The sequence below is a fragment of the Monodelphis domestica genome, chromosome 1 (genome assembly GCF_027887165.1).
Source record: "Monodelphis domestica isolate mMonDom1 chromosome 1, mMonDom1.pri, whole genome shotgun sequence".
Taxonomy (NCBI): Eukaryota; Metazoa; Chordata; class Mammalia; order Didelphimorphia; family Didelphidae; genus Monodelphis; species Monodelphis domestica.
In genome coordinates, this window is record NC_077227.1 from 301706388 (window position 1) to 301728033 (window position 21646).

At 36.1% G+C, this 21646-nt stretch overlaps 1 protein-coding gene across 1 annotated transcript; it reads right to left on the bottom strand.

The window, feature by feature from the left end:
• Nucleotides 1-1153: 1153 nt before the first annotated feature.
• GPR132 (G protein-coupled receptor 132) lies at nt 1154-17745 on the bottom strand. The gene is made up of 3 exons (XM_007473312.3): nt 17416-17745; nt 11080-11139; nt 1154-4378 (listed from the first exon to the last, which is right to left on the bottom strand). Exon 3 carries the CDS (start codon nt 4326-4328, stop codon nt 3324-3326), a length of 1005 nt encoding a protein of 334 aa, XP_007473374.1. The 5' UTR covers nt 4329-4378; nt 11080-11139; nt 17416-17745; the 3' UTR covers nt 1154-3323.
• Between the last annotated feature and the right edge of the window lie 3901 nt (nt 17746-21646).

A 21646-nucleotide genomic window follows, 5' to 3' on the forward strand; every position in this document is an offset into this window, starting at 1 on the left:
TTTTATTTTGGGATTTTGGTTTTATATGAGTATTCTCTTACAAAAATGAACAATATGAAAATATGTTCTGCAGGATAATATGTATATAAACTGTGAGATTTAAAATGGTTGAGGTCTTAAACTGTAGTGATTAAAATAGTGGAAGATATAAATTGTGATAGATATAAGAGAGGGTGAGTAAATTTGACTGCAGAAATATGTTTCACTACAGTGTCTTGGGTTTTAAAATCAAATATAAGGTGGTCACCAGGGAAATATTCCCAATTATTCAAATACCCAAGTCAATTGGGTTTTATAGAGATTTTAATTAACAATACAATGAGTAATCAAAGAAAGAGAGAGAGAGTAAGAAAGGAATAAGTATGAAGGGCCTCAAGCCAATATGGCCTAGACCTGAGTCTTAAAAGAGAAATCAGTCAGTTTTTTAACACTCACCACAAGGTCTGACTAAACAAGGATTCTAGTAACACCAGGCCAGCGAAGGATGCTGCGAAGACTCAAAGAGTCTTCCAACCAGAGATTGTTTCAAAGGGCCTCTCTCAAGAGCCTCCAGAGCTCCTACCCCAGAGGGACAGAGCCCCTCAGAGGAGCTCCTCAAGGAGCTCTCCTCCAGAATAAGAGTCAGAAATCCAGATCCCTGAATGAGATCCAAGCTCTTATTTTTAAGGGCAAAATCTCCTCTGTCACCTCCCCTAAGTCCTTATATCTACCAATCACTGTAGATGTTTCTAAAGGACCGCCCATTTTGAATTCACAGCTGAGTAGTTTTAATCTCTTTAGTAAGTCAGGAAAAAATGCTGCTGTGTTGACAAATTTCATTAGAAAAAAACCTCTGAATAAGTTATCACCCTTTTAGGTTTAAGTAGTTTACAAGTTGCCCCACCTTTATAGGTACTTAGTATCCCATTGTATCAATTCTAAAACAGTCATGACTCAAAGAACTTCCTGTCCCTTCCATAAGCATGGATCAAAGTACTTTCATTGTTTAGCAAGCCGTTTTCTGTCCTAAAGCAGTCTTAAGTAGGGTGGAGCAGGGACACTCCCATAGCTAGGAGCCCCCACACTCAAGTAGAGTTCTCACCATCTGCTAGGGAATTTTTTAAAGTAGAAGATTCCCCAATGGGGGAAACACCTAACATTCATAAGTCTGAGAAATTTTGAGGTTTACAAAACTAGATCAAATTGTTTACCATCTCCTGGGTAAGGGAAGGGAGGGAGGGAAACAGTTTGGGTCATTTAACTTCAGAAAACTTGTGTAGAAAATTGTATTACAATTTATTTTGGTAAAATAAAATCTTTATAAAAAAAGATTTGCTCCGCAATGAACTTGTATAACCATTTCAGAAAGCAATTTGTAATTATGGAAATAAAGTGATCAAACTGTCTTTGCTTTTTTGCTTCTAGACTCTTTTCTAGGCACATATCCCAAGGAGGTTACTGATTTAAAAAAAAGACTCCATATACACCAAAATATTTACAACAGCACTTTTTATAGTATTTTAAATAAATTGAAACTGTCAACATGGAATCTAGAAACCCCAAACTTATAGCCTAGAAGGCTATTACCTTCTACAGTAATTAAGAAGGTAGGAGGTGGTGAGGGTTTAGGGGGAAAAGACAAATTAATTTTATTTTGGACATATTGAGATTTTTTTAATTTTAAAATATTTTTCCATGTTTACATATTTCATTTCCTTTCCCTTCCCTTTTCCCTCCCCACTCCCAGATTCAATAAGTACTTCCACTGGGTTATACAAATGTTATCACTCATACCTATTTCCATATTTTGCAATAGAGCAATCTTTTAAAACCAAAGCCCTGAATCATATATCCATATAAACAAATGATAAGTCATTTGTTTTTCTTCTGTGTTTCTACTCCCACAGTTCTTTCTCTCAATATGGACAGCAATCTTTCTCATAAGTCCTTTGGGATTGTTTTGTATTGGCGACGTCCATTACATTGTATTGTTCTACAATATTTCATTTTCCGTGTATTATGTTTTCTTGGTTATGGTCATCTCACTCTGCATCACTTCCTGGAGGTTCTTTCAATTCATATAGGAATCCTACAGTTTATCATTCCTTACAGCACAGCAGTATTCCATCACCATCATATACCACAATTTGTTCAGTCATTCCTCAATTGAGGGACCCCTCCCCCCATTTTCCAATTTTACCACCACAAAGAGCTTAGCTATTAATATTTTTGGACAAAAAATTTTCATTATTATCTCTTTGGGGGTACAAATCCAGTAGTAGTATTGCTGGATCAAAGGGTATGCATTCTTTTAAAGCCCTTTGGGCATAGTTCCAAAGTACCCTCCAGAATGGTTGGATCAATTCACAACTCTACCAGCAATGCATTAGTGCCACAACCCCTCCAACATTTTTCTTCCTTTAATGCCAGATTGGCCAATCTGCTAGGTGTGAGGTGGTACCTCAGTGTTGTTTTGATTGCATTTCTCTAATTATAAGAGATTTAGAACACTTTTTCATGTGCTTATTGATAGTTTTGATTTCTTTATTTGAAAACTGTGTATTCATGTCCCTTGACTATTTGTCAATTGTCTTTTGTCATTTGTCAGTGGCTTGATTTTTTTGTACAATTGACTTAGCTCCTTATAAATTTGAGTAATTAGACCTTTGTCAGAGGTTTTGGTTATAATTCCCCCCCCCCCCCCATTTGTTGCTTCCCTTCTAATTTTGGTTGCATTGGTTTTGTTTGTACAAAATCTTTTTAATTTAATGCAATCAAAATTATTCATTTTGCATTTTGTAATGTTCTCTATCACTTGCTTGGTCTTAAATTCTTTCCTTTCCCATAGATCTGACAGATACACAATTCTATGTTCACCTAATTTACTTATAATTTCCCTCTTTATTTATCCATTCTGAATTTATCTTGGTATAGTGTGTGAGGTGTTGATCTAAACCTAATCTCTCCCATACTGTCTTCCAATTTTCCAAGCAGTTTTCATCAAATAGTGAGTTCTTGTCCCAAAAGCTGGGATCTTTAGGTTTATCAAACACTAGCTTTGCTGAGGTCATTTACCCCAAGTCTATTCCATTTATCCTCCCTTCTGTCTCTTACCCAGTAGCATATTGTTCTGATGATCACAGAAGTCTACTGTAGTGATCCTTACTGTTTTGTGGACATTGTAAGGTAGAAAACAATCCATGAAAAAAAATACAGCATTAAACAGAACCCAGTTCTTTAGGTGCTGTGAAGAAAATGCCATGGTCTCGCTTTTTTCAGCAGCATGCTTCTTAAAAAATAAACAGTCACAGATATCTGGTCATACCACTCCAGAATGTGGGGCACTAGAAAGCTGATGAGTTTTCAGGTTTTGGTGTTAACTCCTCCATTGACTTCGAATGCTTTCGGTTGGTACTATCAGTCTTTGTGGACCTTCTTTTCCATCCTTTTTGAATACGGTATAGTTCCTTTCTGCAGTTTTCACTGGCTAGCACATAGATGAAAGGGTCTGCTATGCTATGGAAAGTGGACAGGCACAGGAATATCACTGAAGTGGTATACATCTTGGCTTCAAAAGCACACATTTTCTTCTTTTCGCCTTTATAAAAGGAAAAGGCTATAGCTTTAACAAGAAGTACCACATGATAGGGAGCAAAACAGACCAGGAAAATGATAACTATAGAAAGAGCCAAATATTTCACTTTGGCCTTCTGGCTCGCATTCAGGCTTGGACTCATCTTGATACTCCTAAAAACTTTGTAGTTTGTGAAAATGATAATGGAGAGAGGAATGGCAAACCCTACTACAAAGCGAGAGTAATAATAACCAGCTATTTCCTTATTTACTGGAAGGGTTTCAAAACAAGTTTGATCTTCTTCTATTTTAAAAACTGGATAGTGAACTAACCCCACAATAAAAAAGATTGCTATTGAAATGGACCTAGCTGTTTTTAGGCTTCTGTATCTTCTGGATTCCAAGGCATATGTCACAGCAATGAAACGATCACAAGAAATGCAACACAAAAATAAAATGCTGACATAGATGTTACAGAAAAATGCATAGGCAATTATCTTACAGGTCTGAAAACCCATTGTCCACTTGTGATCATTCCTGATATAAATAATCCAGAAGGGTAAGGTTGTCACATAAAGCAATTCACAGATGGCTAAGCAGAAGAGATATACAGCTAACACATTCCCCTGCAGCACCTGCAAGAGGGAGAGCCAGGCAGTGAAACAATTGGTGGGAATGCCCAGTGCACAGACACTGCTGTACATCACACTCAGGAATAGCTTGCTCTCTTCATAGGACACATTGCAGATGTTCTCAGAGAAGTTAGATGAGGCCATAGAGGGTAGCAGGAATTTCAGGTCAGTGACCTTCCCTGGGCTTGTCTTTCCTGCTGGACAAAGCAAAAATGGTCATTCATGAAAAATGCCTGAAAAGAAATTATGTTGTTATCATAAAGTCATCTTTGCAAACTTTTGAAGGTTCAAGGTAACTGATAAATCAATATCTGAGGTTCAGAGAAGAGAAATAATTTGCCATACAGTAAGTAGGAAAATGGTATTTAAATCCCACTTTTCTGACTTTGAATGCAGATTTCCACTATATAAAGTATAGATAAGAATAAGCATTTATATATTGATTACATGCCAGGCATTGTACTAAATGCTTTACAAATATAATCTTATTTGATTCTGTTATTATCTCCATTTTACAGTTGAGGAAACTGAGGCAAACAGATTAAATGACTTGCTCAGGTTCATACAGCTAGTATCTGAGGTTGGCTTTGAACTCAGGTCTTTGTGGAAAAAGAGAGAGAGAGAGAGAGAGAGAGAGAGAGAGAGAGAGAGAGAGAGAGAGAGAGAGAGAGACATTGACAGAGACAGAGAGAGACAGAGAGAGACAGAGAGAGACAGAGAGAGACAGAGACAGAGACACAGAGAGAGAGACAGAGAGAGAGAGAGAGAAAGAGAGACACAGAGACACAGAGAGACAGAGACAAAGATAGAGTCAGAGACAGAGACAGAGACAGAGACAGAGACAGAGACAGAGACAGAGAGGGATTGGGTTGATAAGGTTAGTTGCTTCCTTTTTCTCTCCCCCCACGCCTTTAAGTAACCACTTTTTTTGTGGTGCCTTTGGGTGTGGTTTTCTTTCTACCAGTTCCCTCAGCTCAGCTACAGTCCTGGAGGACTCACATCCTTCCCTCTGACTCACTTGTCTAAGACAATCTAGATCCATTTTTTCCACAATGCTTTTGGAAGATAAAAAAGTATCTTAATACTACCCTCTCACCTCCCCATGCCAGAGAGTACTCATCCAAGCAAATATAAGAACCTGCTTGGCTCTAGTGAATTAATATCACAGTAGTTAAAACACACACACACAAATACCTATTTCTCTGTCTGTCTGCAGAGTTTTTCTCTCTCTATTTTCTTTCCCAATTTTACTTGAATAATAAATCAATAACTTTTAAGTCCTTTTTCTATTCTATTTCTGACTCTCCAGATCTAGTTACTAAGGCCTGAGCTACCTTCTACCTTGGAACATCTTTCTGCTCTTGTAACCCCTTCTTGCATTAGTGAGTTCTTCTGGAAACCTCCATTTTGAGGAAAGGTCTAAATTAATCACATTTCATTCTTCTTCTGACTCTCAAGAATTTACCATAATGTTCCCAAAGGAGAAGAACCTATATCAAAACTCCTCCTCAACTCCTTTTAATGTGTTCTTTATTCTTGTGTGTATCTTAATTTCTTCTTTGTGTATGTAAGGTCTTTGTGACAAGGGATTGCTTTTTTTTTATTTTTTGGAGGTGGGGGTTGCCTTGTATTTGTATCCTTAATCCTTAGCACAGTAAAAGATACATGGTGAGTGCTTAATAAATGCTTGTTGACCTGATTTATTCAGTAATGCAGTAATTAATCACATTTTATCTTATGGAAAGTGACTTTTCAAATAACAGCTAGAAAGAAAACAAACTTTTTGTTGTTGTTGTTTAAAACCCTTATCTTCTGTCCTAGTAACAACTCTAAGGCAAAAGGGCAAGGGCTAGCAATTGAGGATAAGTGATTGGCTCAGGGTCACACAGCTAGTCAAGTTTCAGGTCAAATTTGAACTCAGTTCCTCCTGTCTCCAGGCCTGACACTCTATCCTCTGTGTCACCTATCTGCCCCTCAAAATCAACACTTTAAAAAAAATCCCCTCCCCCATGCCTGTGATGGTAAACCGATGGCATGCATGCCAGGGATGACATGCATAGACCTTTCTGTGGGCACACATGCCAAGGACGGAGTGCACCTGTACCTGTAGCACATAGTTTGCTAGAGTTCCTAACTAAAACACCAGAAGGAAGCACAGCTGGGTTGCTCTCTTCCCCCTCTTCCCAGTAGGAGTTAATAAGCAGATCTCTTCAAGACAGCATCCCTTGCAGGACAGTATTGCTCCATTTCATCCAGAATACAATGGCCTCTCAGGCAGCTGGGTGGCTCAGTGGATTAGGAGTCAGGCCTAGAGATGTGAGGTCCTAGGTTCAAGTGTTGCCTCAGACACATTCCAGCCACATGACCCTGGTCAAGTCACTTAACCCCCATTGCCTAGCCCTTACTACTCTGCTGCCTTGGAGCTCCAAGAGTAAGGTAAGGGTTTTATTAAAAAAAAAAAGGATACAATGGCCTCTTAATTACTTTTGGCCTGAATGAGACAGAAGCAGCCAGTGTCTTTACTATACAAAGTATTTTTGAGTTTTTTGAAAGTGTCTTTTGACTTTGTACTTCTAAAATGTTCAGAACTGTAGTCTAGTGATTTAGGAATAAGTTTTATAAACCCAAGGCTAGGCTAATAGCCTCTTCTGCCATTCCCCGGTTTCTTTCACAAGCAAATTTGGGCTGCTTTAATTTACATTCTTAAACCCCTGACCCAGCCTATTCAATTTGCATTCAAAGGGGTGCCTGCCTGAGGGAGAAAGGTAGGCTAGAAGCTTGTAAGGTAGCAATCTCCCAAGTAGACCTGCATGCAGATTGAAACCTGACTTCAACCCTTGACCCTTTGCTAAAAAGGTTAATTTGAAGAATACCCATCTCAGGAAGGCTTGATTGGGTCAATGTGTCAGGATGATGTCATTTAACCCAAGGGTTATATTTTCCTAAAAATGAGGGGTTTTCCTGTAAGCTGGGGCTTTTTTGCCTTTTTTTCCCCCCTTGGCCACCTTTTTCTCTTTCTCTATCAATAAAACCGTGCATTTGAAATGACTTCTGTTTCCTTGAAGAGTGGCTAGAGGGTATATTTTGAAATTTTCAAATTCCCCTCATTTTCCACTTTGGAGAGGACCTTGGTTTGAGGGGATCATAGCTCACATAAAAAAAGAGGAGCAGAGTTGAGACCCTCACCTCTCCCTCTCCCCAATCCTGACTACATAACCCCCTACCCCCCAACCAGTAGTCCAATGGGAGGGCTTCCTCCCTCCCCTGGGTGGAGTAAGGTGGGGGAGCAGGGGCTGCCTGCACCCAGTGGGTGAAGGGGCACAGCATGTGGTTTCAGGGGGGGGCATGGACACAGCATTTGGTCAGGGGTGGGGGTGGGGTGGGGTGGGGTGGGGTCTGGCACTCCATCTCTTAAAAGTTGTCCATTGTTGCCCTATGTTCTGTCTTAGAAATCAATACTGAATATCAGTTCCAAGGCACAAGAGGTTAAAGGTTAGGCAATTGGGGTTAAGTGGTTTCCCAGTTACACAGTTAGGAAGTATCTAAGATCAGATTTTAACCCAGACCTCTTATCCCTAAGTCTGGCTCTCAATCCACTGGACCACTGTCAACATGAAATCTAGAAACCCCAAACTTGTAGCCTAGTAAGATATGATGAACCCCAAGTTTTAGAACTAGATTGTAACCCTAAACCCCAAGTTTGTACTTGTTCCCTCCCTGTTCCTGTGAGAATCCACCTTGGAGGGAATCTTAGGCTCATAGTTTTAGACTGAATAATGGAACCCAAGGTAAATGACAATCCCAGTTAGGTGGAGCTAAGCAAAAGTTAAGTGACACTTTAGTGCAGTGTGTCAGTCTTCTAAACTGAAGGTCCTGAGTTTGATCTCCAAAAGGGGGATGTGGTACAATGGGGAAACTTCTAAGGCAAAAAGTCATTTAGCTTATGCTTAGCTCCACCTAATTGGGATTGTCATTTACCTTAGGGTCCATTATTCAGTCTGAAGCTGCTAGCCTGAGATTTCCTTCAGGGTGGATTCTCACAGGAACAAGTACAAACTTTGGGGTCTCCAATTTACAATCTAATCCTAAAACTTGGGGTTCATCAGATCTTACTAGGCTACAAGTTTGAGGTTTCTAGATTCCGTGTTGCCACCACCTAACTACTCCCAAAATAAATTCTCAAGACACATAGTTTGGGCAATAAGAGAAGCCTTTTCTAGGAAGAAAGAGGAATGTTAAGGAGGAAAAAGGAGATGTTAAACATTAACAGTCTTGTGTCTGCCTCTTTATGTGAGCTTAATCATGGTGCTGCTAAGCCTTGTTATTACTACTCTTTTACTTCCGTGGCTTTCTATCACTTCTGCTCTTCTAAACTCCTTTTCTTAAATTCATTTTTCTCTGGCTATGTCTTCTGGCATGTCAGTCATAGTTCAAATCAGTCTCTGGTTAATGCCCTGAGTATGGAGGAGGATTTACTAGAGGATTTCCACCTTGATCAACAGGTTTCCCATTATCCATATCTCTGGCAATCTGAAAGGACATGATAAATATGTAGCAGTTTGGAGGATAAACCCCCCTCATATGGCAAGATTTTTTGGAGTTTTCCCGCTGCCTGTCACTTGACTTGTTGCTATGTATTTAATTATTATCTCAAACTCTTTGGCAATCTCAGGGTATGAATGCATGTTTTCCTTCTAATTAATAAGCTTATGATTTTTTATTAATTTGCTAGATTCTCCCACACCCAGTTAATTAATGGTTATTTAATGAACTAGAGAAACCTCCTTTCCCAATAAGTACTTTACAACTCCTCTTTTATCTAATCTTTTCACTTCCTTGTCCCTCATTACCTCTTGCCTTGATCATTACTATTATTATTATTTTAAATCCTTGGTTCTAAGGCAGAAGAGCAGTAAGGGATAGGCAATGGGGGCTAAGTGATTTGCCCAGAGTAACAAAGCTAGGAAGTATCTGAGAATAGATTTGAAACCAGGGCCTCCTTTCTCTAAGAACTGACTCTCTATCCACTGAGTCACCTAGCTGCCCCTCTTGCCTAGATTATTACCACATCTTCCTAATTGCATTAAGTTTCTCACCACTCCAGTCTATCCTACATACTACCAAAGTAATTTTTCTCAAGTATAAAAGTCATCATATGACTTCTCTGTTAAATCAACTCGAGTGGCTTTCTATTTCATCTAAGCTAAAATGCAAATTCCTTTGCTTAAAGTCATATATAACATGGCCCAACCAGTCTTTCCAATTTCATTGGATACCACTCCACATCCTATAGTCCATGAACTACCCAAGTTGGCCTAGGTTAGCCTTTGTGTTGACTGTCCCATTTTTATAATATTCTCCTTTCTTACTTACACTTCATAAAATCTCTTTTTTTCTTTAGGCTGAAGCTCAAATGCCATCTTTTGCATGAACCCTTTCTTGGTCCCTGAAATTACTAGTACTCTCCACTCCTGAAATTTAAAGTGCTTTATATTTATTCACTTTGTATTTATAATCTCTCTCTCCCCCCATAATATATATAATACACACACACACACACACACACACACACACACACACACACATACATACATATGCTTTCCTCCCCTGTTAGAATTCAAGCTCATTATAAATAGGAATTGTTCCATTCTATGTACTTACTTATTCATTGCTTAGCATAATTTCCAGAACATAGTATATGATTAACAAATACTTTCTGATTAATTTTTAGTTATATATATCTATAAATATTGAAATTCCCAAATGTATCTTTTATTAACAAATGAAATCTAATAAACACAGAGGTATGTAGACATATATATATGTGTGTGTATATATATACATATGTATGTATATATATACAATTACAATATTTTGCCAAATGGAAGTTCAGAGCCAGGGTTACCTGAAACCTTCAGTATAACAATAGATGGCTCCTCTTCACTTGTCTGAAAACAGTTCCAAACTAATTAGCTTATTCTTGATACTGATTAAGGTAATGAATATTTCTCCTTAGAAAATAAGTCATTTTTCTTGCCTTAGGAATCACAGGAAAAAGTATTTCCAAAACACACAGTACTTGCTAATTCCTCATAGGCTTTGTAGAATTCTCTCTATGATTAAAAAAAATACTTTACAGGTTTTATATAGATATGCAATATATAATAATATAAACATGTCAAAATATTGGTATAATATATAATAATATAAAATAACACTTGATAATAAAAGTTTCATCATATTCATTTCTTTTTCTCCATAGATTCTTTATTAATCACAGATAAACATATACAATATCCCTGATTCCACAGGTATGATAGGTACTTCATAGCAAGACATTTTTTAAACTAATATCCAATTGTTAGCATAAACTCTTTTTACCAGTATATTCCATTTGACCCCTAAAGATATAGTAATATTATTTATAGTCTTTGAGGGAGGGCCAAATAAAATAAGTAAGACATATATATTACTTTAAAACATTAGTCCTATGTATCCTAGAGTTCAGCATATTATTTACAATATGGAGCCCCTATCAATCATATGTGTGTATGTGTATGCATATCTATATATCTCCAATATACGCCACATGGCAAATGAATACAGGCATGGCAGTCAAGTTCTGGCTCTGCCACCCAGTAGATATGTGACACTTACATAACTTTTCTGTGTTTTAGTTTCATCACAGAATTGTCAAAGATCAAATAAAATACCTGTTAAGTGTAAGAAACTGTATTGAAAACTATGAAGGTAAATTATTATTATAATATAAAATGAAAACTTAATGTTCCAAAAGGATTCCTCTATTTATTTAAAGTGTTGACACCTCTAAAAATCATGGGATAATTGCACTGAATTTTGAATCAGATGATCTAGGTTCAAGTTCAAACTTTACCAGATACTGCTTGTATGGTTGAACAAGTTGCTTCTTTTCTCTAGGCTTCAATTTCTTCATCTATTAAAAATGAACAAAAAAAAAGAAATTTTACTAGGCAGTCTCCAAAGTCCCTTCCAGTACTAGAGTCTAAGCTCCTACCTGTAAAGGTAGACATGCATAATATTATTTATCTGGTATAGACCACTCACAGAGCTTTGGTGAGCCTGTTTCTGGAAATGAGGGAAGTAAGGACAAGGTTTTGCCTCCTGTATTCCATACAGTACTCTATGACTATGTCTTACTGGCTTACTGAATGGTGACAAAAACCTTGACTTCTGAGCCAGAACTGAATGTGTATCCAAAGGCACAGACAAAAGTTCTCTCTGCCTCTGACTGTTTCTCTCTTTTTCTCCTTTTGGGAGCTTTTGAATGAGGAAAAAGTAATTCTATAAGCCTTTAAGTGGAGAAAGAGGTAGTAGGTGCCTCTGCTTTATCTCCCCATATAGCATCTATAGTTATTTTTCTCTGTGTGTATTAATCTTATGGGTGAATGACTTCAAAAACTCAGGAAAGCCATCAGAGATCCAGGAATAGCACTCAGTGAAGTCCTAGCCCTGTGGAATGACCTCTTTGACCCCACTTAGCAGTGAAATAACCCAGCAACAAGTATTATCCTACTATAAGTCAAGGAATAACTCATTCATAATGTGACTGGTGTCACCCCAAACTAAAAATTATAGGGTGAATATTTGGTAGTTACCACTTCAAGTTTGAGTTAATTTTCCCCAAAGTGGTTGACTGGTTGGTATGCCTTTGTTTGAGGAGGATGCATTAATATTTTGGTTTCTCCTATATTTTCTCAGGCAAGATTCCTGTGGAAAAACCTAATCAATTTTAATTATTAATTGATATTGAAGAGAAATGAATGGTCAAAATGATATTGGTAGTTAGATAATATTGAGGAAATACTGGTGAATGATAGTGGGGTAATGATTAATTTAGTATTATTAACATGATTAATATTGGGGCAAATATACTGGATTGGGGCTTATGAATTATAGCACTCCTAATTCCTTGGGGTTATGTTTAGAGCCCCAACCAGAATAGTAGCCTTACTTTGAATATCTAACCTGCTAGTCAGAGGATTTCTTGGGAGATAAAGGTTAAAGTTTATACAATTTATGCATGCTATGATATATTTACTGTACCTTTTATTGAATACATTGTTGTATTAATGATTCTTACTAATGCTCCTCCCCTTCATATAATTTACCTTCCAATCGAATTGTACTTCTTTAATCCCCTGATCTTGCTCTGCTCTGATATTTTGTATTTCTTTATGGGTCTTTTCCTCATGTCATAAATGTACTGGCAGATCTGTTTATTGAAGTGTTTCATTTCTTGTAAGGTCCAATTTGACTTCACATTTTTCTTTTGAACTCTTCTTTTCACATAACTCATTCTTCCTCGTAATAGCTTTATTTGCATAGGATCATAAGTTCCTTGAAATGAGGGCTATCAATTCCTGACCCAGAATAGGAGATAGGAACTCCATTTCAAAATAAATAAGCCAGAAGAGTCAGGACTCCAGACTCAAACAGAGATCAGCATCTAATTAAGGTAGACCTCAGACTCAGAATGAATAAACCAGAGAAGTCAGAGTCTATAAAATTACATCTTTCATATGGACAGGGCCAGAGGATGCATACATTGGGAAACTGCAAGTAGACTGAGTCCTCTTATAGCACAGGGGCTTTTAAAACTAAAAATCACAAAGGGAAAGGGAAGGGGGATCGCACATTGCTTAGAGCAGGGTAAATGACATTATGGGATTAAGTACAAAAATGATTAGTTACACTAGATGAAGTGCAGGGAACAACATGATTGGTTGGAAATTTGGTAATAGAGACTAGCAATGAACCTCATTTTTTTTCTGATGGGACTAAAAAGAGTTCATTATTCCAGTTCAGATACAAGATAATGGCTCAGATGTTTTTGGACAGCAAACCAGATATTCTTGCTTGGCAGCTAAAGATATCAGATCCAATTTCTTCCCTTTCTCATAATATTTTTTTAGGCCAGCTAGAATTCATTGGGACCAGAAAAGTTCAATAATTAACAAGAGAGAGGGATTTCAAAACTTAACCCAATACAGACCACCTGATTTCTGACCTAAGTTCAGAAATAAAGACCCATGACTTAAGCAGTCATAGGAAATAGGTAAGAGTAAAACTTTGGTCTTCAGTTCAGGTCTGTGATTGGTTCGTCCAAAGTCTTTTCTAAAAAACAGTAGTTCTGCTAAAATAATGGTTAAAAAGTTCATTTCCACAGGGTCTATTTGTTTCTTTCTTTGTATTCACAGATTGGATCATAGTGACTTGCATATAATTTGTTATGCTGTTGATTAATTCCTTCTCTTTTCTTCATCTTCAGACTTTTCTTATCCACTGCAACCTTTCTCAAGACCTGTGAAAATGCTCTTCTCAGGCATGTGGGTGGCCCAGTGGATAGAGAGATAGCCCTGGAGAAGGGAGGGCTTAGGTTCAAATATGGCCCCAGTCACTTCCTAGCTGTGTGACCCTAGGCAAGTCACTTAACCCTAATAGCCTGGTTCTTACTGCTCTTCTGCCTTGGAACCAATACTTAGTATCAATTCTAAGACAAAAGTTAAAAGTTAAAAAAAGAAAGAAAATGCTCTTCTTCCTCATTTAAAAAAAACAAAACAAAACAAAGCAAACTTTTCATTTGTGCTCACTGAACCTACCAACCTACTAAAGTCTTTGACACTGTCAAATAATTCGACATCAGAAACAGATATGATTTTATTAGTAGAAATTTCATTAAAGAAGAGGCATATGCTTTGCTTCTGCACCTTAAGGACAATGGGACTTTTCCGTATGTTGTTTCCCCAGTTAGAATACAAGCTCCTTGAAAGCAGGACCACCAACTTTTCTATTTCTTTTCCCCATACTTAGCACAATGTTTTGCACAAAAAAGAAATTATTAAATTATTTACTCATTCATCTATTTTTCCTCACTTTTGACTACAAGTTCCTGGACACACTTACTTCTTCCTATCTACCATGTGCATGTATCACCAAAGGCCCTGTCCTGGACTTTCTTCTGTTCATTCTATAAATTTTCTCTCTTGGTGATATCATCAATTCCCATGGGATCAATTATCATCCCTAACCAGATAATTCCAAAACTTATATATGTATATATACATATCACACACACACACATATATCCTCAATCCTTTCCTGAGCTGTAGACTTTAATTACTAAACTAACTAAAATTGTATAGCACTGGTTTAATACCTCCAATTGCCTACTAGATGTCTCCCATTGAATTTCCATATCTATCAGAATAAAAAAACTTCTGTGTAAACAAAAGCAATTCAGTTGCAATTAAGAGGGAACATTTTAATTAGGAAAAGTTTTTGCAACAAATTTCTCTGATAAATGTCTGATATAAAAGAAATGTAGGAAACTAATGCAAATATATACAAACAATAGGGGATGAATCCAATCTATTAATGGGCATTTGAATTGAATGCTCCAAATCACTAACTGACATTCCATTTCATGCCCTTAAGACTGATGAAAATGACAATTATTGGTGTGGGAGTAGTGGTAGAGTTGTTGATTAGTCACATTAATCGACTATTGGTAAAACTATGAATTAGTATTTGGTTAAATTTGTTGTTTGTTAAATGTAGAATTAAAACAAAATGAATCTATAGTCATTCTGGAAAGCAATTTGGAATTACACCCCAAAGTCACTAAACTGCATTTTCTTTGACCCAGAAATACCATTACTAGGCATTTAGTCCAAAGAGATTAAACGCAGAGACATAAAGACAAATGGGCCATTTGTACAAAAATATTGATAGCAATACTCTTTGTTATAGCAAAATATATGGTAGCACATTTTTATTAAAACTGAGTGCCCCATAAGAAAGGATGGACTGGTTAGTAAAAAAAAAAAACAAAACCAACAAACAACTAGGAAAGACCTGTATGAAATAATGAAGAAGGAAATGAATAGAACCAAGAGAATATTATATGGGGGCAGATAGGTGACTCAGGGGATTGAGAGTTAGGACCAGAGACAGGAGGTCTAAGTTAAAATCTGGCACCAGACACTTCCTAACTGTGTGACCCTGGGTAAGTCACTTAACCTCTATTGTCTAGCCCTTATCATTCTTCTGCATTGGAGCCAATAGATAGCACTGATTTTAAGATCAAAGTTAATGTAAAGAGTTTAAAAAAAAAGAGAGAACATTATCTACAGCTACATAATTAATATTTGAAGAATAACTTGTGAATGTCTACCTCCAGAGAAAGAACTGCTAAATAAGAATATGGAAGACATAATTTATATATATATAATTTTTTTTTTGGTCAGGTGATGCCTTTTATGGTGTGGGGAGTGGAGAGAAGGGGTAAGATAACTAGGAATTTTAATGTAACCAATCAACAAATTAGTTAATTTAAAAAAACAATGACCCATAAACTGAAGATTGGCTGAATATTCATATTATAAATGAATATAATGAAATATTATTTGTTGTAAAGACTTATAAAAGGGAGAGTTTTTGAAAATTAAAAAAACCCTAATCTTTTGTTTTAGAACTGACACTAAGTATCAGTTCCATAGCAAAAGGGAGGTGAGGGCTAGGCACTGTGATATGCTCAGGGTCACCCAGCTAGGAGGTTTCTAAGGCCATATTTGAACCTCAACCGTCCCATCTCCAAGCCTATCTCTCTATTCTCTAAGCCACCTCAATGTCCCTAAAAGGGAAAGGTTTTTTTTAAAAATTTAAATTAATTTAGTCAATTTATAACACCATTTCTTGGCTAAAAGAATCATATCATTTCCCTCCTTCCCCTGCCCCCACTCTTCTTGTAGTTTACGTGCGATTTCACTGGGTATTACATGTGTCCTTGATCAAAACCCACTTCTATGTTGTTGATGTTTGCACTAGGGTGATCATTTAGAGTCTACATCCCCAACCACATCCCCTCAACCCATGTATTCAAGCAATTGCCTTTCTTCTGCGTTTCTACTCCCACAGTTTCTCCTCTGAATGTGAATAGTGTTTTTTTCTCTTAGATTCCTCCAAGTTGTTCAGGATCACTGCATTGCCACCAGTGGTGAAGTCCATTACATTCTATTGTACCACAGTGTATAATGCTCTCTTGGTTTTGCTCCTTTCACTCTGGATCAATTCCTGGAGGTCATTCCAGTTCACATGGAATTCCTCCAGTTAATTATTCCTTTGAGCACAATTTAGTATTCCATTACCAACAGATACCACAATTTGTTCTGCCATTCCTCAATTGAAGGGCTTTCCCTCATTTTCCAATTTTTTTGCTACCACAAAGAACACAGCTATGAATATTCTTGTACAAGTCTTTTTCCTTATCTCTTTGGGGTACAAACCCAGCAATGCTATGGCTGGATCAAAGGGCAGACAATCTAAAAGGGAAAGTTTTAACCTTGGGAAGACTTGTATGAACTAATGATTCATGAAATGATCAGGAGCTGGTGAACTGTTTATGCAATAAAATCAACCCTGTAAAATTTTGAAAGATTTGACTGACTTGAGCAATGACCAAACATGATTTCAGAGGATTGAAGCTGAAGCATGCTACCCACCTTCTGACAGAGAAATGAGAGATTCATAATATCTCTGATAAGAAAGAAAAAGAGAGAAAGAAAGAAAGAAAGGAAAGAAGGAAGAAAGAAACAAAGAAAGAAAGAAGAAGAAGAAAAGAAAGGAAAAGGGTCATTCAAACATTTTTAAAATTCATAGGGTGGAAAAGAACAAAGTTCAGAGGGAAATGGACAAGCAGAAATGTGATAGCTTTGAACAAAATGTATTGAAAATACAAAGAAACAAGCCAGATGTAATAGAGCTTACTGACTTCATATACTATCCTCTGTTCTACTTTGTATATGGAAATGCTAATCTATTTTTGATATTTGTTAAATGTAGAATTAAAACAAAATTAATCATTAGGTAAGGTGACGAAAGGGCTTTTGGGGAGAGTCTAAAGTTTCTGCCTTCTAAGAGGAAGTATCTGCAAATGAAAAGGCTTCATTCTCCTTCCTTAAAGATTTCAATTAAGCAAAGTTTTCTGCCATTACCTTCTATTCCTCACAAAAAGCATAGAAATTTATTCTTTTCTTTTCTATAACATAATTTTATTTCCTGGCTCTCACATTTTATTCCTAAGATAATAGAATTTGTCTTCTACCTCTAGAACTAGTGCTTTCTAAACTGCCCCCCCCCCAATTTTTGCTTTCTTTCTTTTTGCTTCCCAAACTCTAAATTCTGTTCCTACCTGTTATCTCTGTTCCTCTTCCCATTACAACATCCAACATTTAGTGCTCTCATGAGAGGTCTGTTGAGGGAGTTTGAAAGATGAGCCAAAGATTTTGCCTTATTTCTCAGGACTAGATCATTCAAGGAAGACCAAGAACAGAAGCATCAAGAACGTCCAGAAAATGCCAGTTTCTTCAAAGATACTTCAGCATATGGAACCAGCCCAGGCTAATACAACACCAAGCATGGAATGTCATGGCAGGATTATTCCCAAGAAATGTCAAGAAGAGTGACTTGCTCAAGATTCAAGCCTTCAGGGGATCACATGCTCAGTTTTTATATAACCAGCTCCTTTTCCAGCCCAAGAAAGTTTTTTCAGGAAGTAGTGTATGCAGTTAAGTGGGTGTGTTTGAAGTCTTTAAATAGGTTGCAAATTGTTTCCTGTAAAAGCTTTTTACCAACTAAGCCCATGTGGGAACTACTGACAAACTGAATAGTAGCGATGCTTTCATTTCTGTACTTTAAGATCAACAATGTAGAGAAATATATAATTTTATAGATGAGGAAATTACAGCTTGAAATGATTTGTCCAACATTAATTGCCTTTGCTTTGGAACATTATGTCAGGAACCTAAACTGAATTATCTCAAATATCCCAAATACAATGATGAAAACAGACAGACAGACAGACACACACACACACCCATGATGTAGTGGAAATCTTTAGACTTAAATCAGAAGAATTTGAATTTTAGACATTTTCTAGTTGTATGACCCTGTGCAAATCACCTTTTTTTTCCAAATTGCCTTCCAGAATGGTTGAATCAATTCACAACTCCAGCAGCAATGCATTAATGTCCTGACTTTGTCACATCCCCTCCAGCATTCATTACTTTCAGTTGCTGTCATGTTAGCCAATCTGCTAGGTGTGAGGTGGTACCTCAGAGTTTTTGATTTGCATCTCTCTGATTATAAGAGAATTAGAACACTTTTTAATGTGCTTATTACTAGGTTAGATTTATTTATCTGAAAATTGTCTATACATGTCACTTGCCCATTTAGCAATTGGGGAATGGCTTGATTTTTTTGGACAATTGATTTAGCTCTTTGTAAATTTGAGAAATTAGACCTTTATCAGAGGTTTTTGTTATGAAGATTTTTTCCCCAATTTGTTGCTTCCCTTCTAATTTTGGTTGCATTGGTTCTGTTTGTACAAAAGCTTTTTAATTTAATGTAATGAAAATTATTTATTTTATTTTTTGTAATTTTTTAAAACTCTTGCTTGGTCTTAAAATCTTTCCTTTCCCAAAATCTGACAAGTATACTTACTATTCTGTGTTCACCTAATTTACTTATAGTTTCCTTCTTTATGTTCAAGTCATTCACTCATTCTGAGTTAATCTTGGCATAGGATGTGAGATGTTGATCCAAACCCAATTTCTCCCATATTATCTTACAATTTTCCCAGCAGTTTTTATCGAATAGTGGATTTTTGTCCCCAAAGCTGGGATCTTTGGGTTGTCATAGACTGTCTTGCTGAGGTCACTTACCCCAAGTCTATTCCACTGATCCTCCTTTCTGTCTCTTAGCCAGTATCAAATTGGTTTGATGACCATTGCTTTATAGTATAGTTTGAGATCTGATACTGCTAGGCCATTTTCCTTCGCATTTTTTTTTCATGATTTCCCTGGATATTCTTGATCTTTTACTCTTTCAAATGAACTTTGTTATGGTTTTTTTTTTCCTAATTCACTAAAAACATTGCTTGGTAGTTCGATGGGATGGCACTAACTAAGTAAATAAGTTTGAATAGGATTATCATTTTTATTATGCTAGCTTGTCCTACCCATGAGCAATTAATGTTTCTCCAATTGTTTAGATCTAGTTTTAATTGTGTGGAAAGAGTTTTGTAGTTGTGTTCATATAGTTCCTGTGTTTGTCTCAGCAGATAGATTCATAAGTATTTTATATTGCCTAGGGTGATTTTAAATTGAATTTCTCTTTCTAATTCTTGCTGCTGAAATGGGTTAGAGATATATAGAATTGCTGATGACTTATGCGGGTTTATTTTGTATCCTGCAACTTGGCTAAAGTTGTTGATTATTTTGACTAGCTTTTTGGTTGATTCTCTAGGATTCCTTAAGTAAACCATCATATCATCTGCAAAGAGTGATAGCTTGGTCTCCTCATTGCCTATTTTAATACCTTCAATTTCTTTTTCATCTCTAATTGCTACTGTTAGTATTTCTAGTACAAAGTTAAACAATAGAGGTGATAATGGGCATCCTTGTTTCACTCCTGATCTTATTGGGAAGACTTCTAGTTTATCCCCATTGCAGATGATGTTGGCTGATGGTTTTAGATAGATACTGTTTATTATTTTTAGGAAAGGCCCTTCTATTCCTATGCTTTCTAGTGTTTTCAATAGGAATGAGTGTTGTATTTTGTCAAAAGATTTTTCTGCATCTATTGAGATAATCATGTGATTTTTGTTGGTTTACTTTTTGATGTGATCAATTATGTGGATGGTTTTCCTAATATTGAATCCCATCTGATCACAATGAATAACTCTCATGATCACTTACTGTAGTCTTTTTGCTAGTATTCTATTTAAGATTTTTGAATCTATGTTCATTAGGGAGATTGGTCTATAGTTTTCTTTCTCTGTTTTTGACCTATCTTACTTTGGAATCAGTGCCATATTTGTGTTAGAGAAGGAATTTGGTAGAACTCCTTCTTTGCTTATTCTGTCAAAGAGTTTGTATAATATTGGGATTAACTGTTCTTTGAATGTTTGATAGAATTTATTTGTGAATCCATCTGGTCTAGGGGATTTTTTCTTAGGGAGTTCTTTGATGGCTAGTTTAATTTCTTTTTCTGATATGGGGTTATTTAGGTATTCTATTTCTTCTTCTGTTAATCTAGACCATTTATATTTTTGTAGATATTCATCCATATCACCTAGATTGCCATATTTATTACCATATAATTGGGTACAATAGTTTTTAATGATTGCCTTAATTTCCTATTCATTAGAGGTGAGCTCACATCTTGGATACTGTTAATTTTGTTTTCTTCTTTCCTCTTTTAAATTAGAATGACCAGTACTTTGCCTATTTTATTTGTTTTTTCAAAGTACCAGCTTCTAGTGTTATTTATTAAATCAATAGTTCTTTGACTTTCAATTTTATTAATTTCTCCTTTTATTTTTTAGAATCTCTAATTTAGTTTTCATCTGAGGATTTTTAATTTGTTCACTTTCTAGTTGTTTAAGTTGCTTGCCCAATTCATTGATCTCTGTCCTCCCTAGTTTGTTAATATATGAACTCAAGGATATAAATTTCCCCTTGAGTATTGCTTTGGCTGCATCCCATAAATTTTGAGAGGATGACTTATCATTGTAATTTTATTCAATGAAATTATTAATTGTTTCTTTGGTTTGCTCTTTAACCAATTTTGGAGAATCATATTATTTAATTTCCAATTAATTTTTGATTTGCCACTCCATGTACCACTACAAATTATTATTTTTATTGCATTATGATCTGAAAATGTTGTGTTTGTTATTTCCACTCTTTTGTACTTTTCTGCAATGTTTTTATGCCCTAGTACATGGTCAATCTTTGTGAATGTACCAAGTGCTGCTGAAAAGAAGGTGAAATCCTTTTTGTCCCTATTTATTTTTCTTCACATATCTATTAAATAATTTTTCTAAGATTTCATTCACATCATTTACCTCTTTCTTATTTATTTTTTGATTTGATTTATCTAAATGTGATAGTGGTAGGTTCAGGTCTCCCACTAGTATTGTTTTACTATCTATTTCCTCCTTCAGTTATACTAGTTTCTCCTTTAGAAATTTGCATGCTATACCATTTGGTGCATACATATTGATTACTGATATTTCCTCATTGTCTATACTGCCTTTTATAAGGATGTATTTACCTTCCCTACCACTTTTAATCAGAACTATTTTTACTTTTGCTTTGTCAGATATCATGATTGCAATCCTGCCTTCTTTCTATCAGTTGAGGCGAAATTGGTTTTGCTCCAATCTTTAATTTTAACCTTGTGAGTATCTTCCCACCTCATGTCTGTTTCTTGTAGACAACATATGGTAGGATTTTGGATTCTAATCCACTCTCCTATTTGTTTCCTTTTATGGGTGAGTTTTGTAAACCTTAAAATTTCTTAGACTTATGAATGTTGGAAATTTCCCCATTGGGAAATTTCATACTTGAAAAAATCTC